The 2,664-nt window shown below is 61.5% G+C and overlaps 1 protein-coding gene across 1 annotated transcript in view; it reads right to left on the reverse strand.

Moving 5' to 3' along the window:
* Nucleotides 1-2,658, reverse strand: part of TBX21 (T-box transcription factor 21) — a 10,442-nt gene extending 7,784 nt beyond the window's left edge. The window contains exon 1 of the mRNA XM_007465132.1: nucleotides 2,052-2,658. Within this exon, the coding sequence (XP_007465194.1) occupies nucleotides 2,052-2,542 (491 nt within the window). The 5' untranslated portion in view covers nucleotides 2,543-2,658. The remainder of the gene's footprint in view (nucleotides 1-2,051) is intronic.
* Between the last annotated feature and the right edge of the window lie 6 nt (nucleotides 2,659-2,664).

Below are 2,664 nucleotides of genomic sequence, written 5' to 3' on the forward strand. Positions count from 1 at the left end.
AGCAGGAAAATAAAGGAAAGAAGGAGGCTGTAGGCGTAAAGGAGGCAACCAGTACAGAAAGACGCATTCGCCTAAGACCCCCAGCTAGCCCTGCACCCCCAGAGCCCTGAGGTTCTGCTGAAGCTCCGTCTACCTCATCCCTCAGGACTGGAGGGGCTGGGGCCTGGCTGCAAGGCTGTGGGGAGACCCCCACCAGGCCCCAGGGTGGGAAGGCTTCCTGACCACTCAACAGAGCTCAGGCCTGAGCCTGAGTTAACCCAGTGTAAGCCACCAGCTCCCCTGGGCCTCAATGCCCTCAGCTGTAAATGGGGAAGCCGCTTGGCCTACCTAGCACACAGTGAAATAATGGAAGTGAAAGCACTTTGAATGCATCAAGGCCTTCGGACAGTGTGGGTGGCTGTTTTTACTCCTGGTCGTGGGGCACCAGAGAAAGAAACCCAGGCACATAACATCTGCACGCTGGTGCCAGTTCTGCCAGCGATGAATGTGCTGTGTAACCTCAGAAAAGTCTCTTACTGTCTCTGGGTCCATTTCCCTCTCTGTCCAGGGAGAAGATGGGACAGGATCTTCTGGGTCTCCTCCAATTCAGACACGATAGCCTAGAAGCCTAGGCTATGCCTGGGTGCACCCAGACAGGGGCTAGGGCTGGGGGAGCAGAGAGCAATTATCAGAAGGCCTAGAAGATGGAGGCCGTGTCGTTAAAGAAAATGCCAGCTTTCTCGGGTTCATCCCCGAGAAAGAGGAACAGTTCAGCAACTTGAAGCCAGCTGTGGTTGGTGGACAGGTCCCTCAAACCCAAGCCACCCCATAGAAATCATCCATCCAGCAATGCCCAGATTGAATGCCAACCCTCAGGCCCAGCATGGCCTCTCCCTTCTCCCTCCCCAAGCCCAACCCTTGGTATCTGCTCTTCAACACCTCCCAGGTCCACTGATGACATAGCCCCTCCACACAGAGGCCCTCGCTGGTCCCCTGCCCATATGGGCCCCCACCAGGAAGGGTGGGTGCACACTCACACACCAGACACAGGCAGGGCCCACTCAGAGCGTTGATTACTAAACAAATACCACACAAGTTGCAAGTTTCTCTTTCTTTCCCCTTGTAGGAGACTCTCTCCGGAAGCAGCACCCTTGGCCCCAAACCCTACCCCACATGCACGGAGCTCAGGGGACCCTGAACCATGGAACCATGGGTTCCCCAGGATGGACTGGTGAGTATCTGGATAAGGGTGGGGCAGGCTTTCAGGGACAAGCCTTGAAGAGTACAGAGTGTGGGACTGGCTGCCAGCTGGGACCCATGGGTTAGCTTCACCTGCTCAGGCCCATGGACATCTGTGCCCTCGGGGAGGGGGCTGTGTCTGGAAGGAATCTATGCCCCCTCCCACTTTACCACCACCCCCCTCCCAACACATGCGCACACCAGACATATGATCTCAAAGTACTACCAGAAAGGAAACTTGGCGACCACTTCTCCATGTCACCAAATCCCAGTTTTACCACATACGCACACCCTCCCCCAGAGTTGACCTGTACACAACAGCAGCAAGGGGGCTGGGAGAGGTGGGCACAAGGGGCCCCGGAGATGAGGGCTGGATTGCTGTCCACCCCACTGTAAGACTCTGCCCTCCGCTCCGTTTCCCCACACATAGGGGCTGAGAGGCGCCCTGCTCTGTCAGACCCACAGCACACACTCCCCCTGCGCCCTCCACGACCCCCACCAGGCAGGGACCGCACCCCAATGCTGGGTGAAACCATAGGCACCCTCCCCCTAAACCAGGAGGACGGCTCACTGCGCCCCTCTCCTGCATCTCCCTTTTGAGTTGTGCCTGTTGGTCCTGAGAGTAAACAACCCCCAGAACTTTCCTGTCCGAAACTCAACTCCTCTTTCCTCCCAAAGCCTGAGCCAAAATTGTGAGGGACACAGAGACACTAGCAAAGTCTGGACAGAAAAAAAAGAAAAAGAAAAAGAAAAGCGCGTCCCTGTCCGGGCCGGCGGGACCGAGGAGGCTCCCACAGCTCGGCGCTCCCGGCGCGCGCGCCTCACTCACTTACCGTCCCTGCTTGGTGATGATCATCTCCGTCTGGTGCTGATTAAACTTGGACCACAACAGGTGGTTGTTGAGCGCGACTCTCAGCTTCCCGGATACCTCCAGCCCCGCCGGCAGCGCACAGTCCTCGCGCGGCCCCGGGTAGAGTGTGGCGCGCGGGTCCGGGGCGGTGTAGGCGTCCCCCGGCTGGTAGCCCTCGGCGCCCGGTGTCGGCGGGAAGGGCTCGCCCGCCCCGGGGAAGCCGGTGGCCTGGGGTCGGGGCGGGTAGGCGTAGGCTCCGAGGAAGCGGCCCGGCGGGGCAGGCACCAGGGCGCCCCCGGCGTAGGGCGCCCCCAGGCTGGCGCCCACACGACGGTCGGCCGCGTCCTGCGCGCCCGGCTCCGGGTAGAAGTAGCGGTTCTGCGAGTCGGCGCCTGGCGCCCGGCCCTCGTCGCTCGCCGGCATCGGGTCGGTGCCCGTCAGCATGTCTCGGCAGCCTGGCTCCAAGATGCCCATCCGGGGCGGGCTGGCACCTTCCCGCGGCCGTCGAGGACCGGCCTTTCTCCGCGCGGGGGCGGGCGCGGGGGGGCGGCTGGGCGGAGGCTGGCGGGGGTGGGGCGGGGGCCCCACCGGAGCCC

The sequence above is a fragment of the Lipotes vexillifer genome, unplaced genomic scaffold, assembly GCF_000442215.2.
Source record: "Lipotes vexillifer unplaced genomic scaffold, Lipotes_vexillifer_v1.1 scaffold591, whole genome shotgun sequence".
Lineage (NCBI taxonomy): Eukaryota > Metazoa > Chordata > Mammalia > Artiodactyla > Lipotidae > Lipotes > Lipotes vexillifer.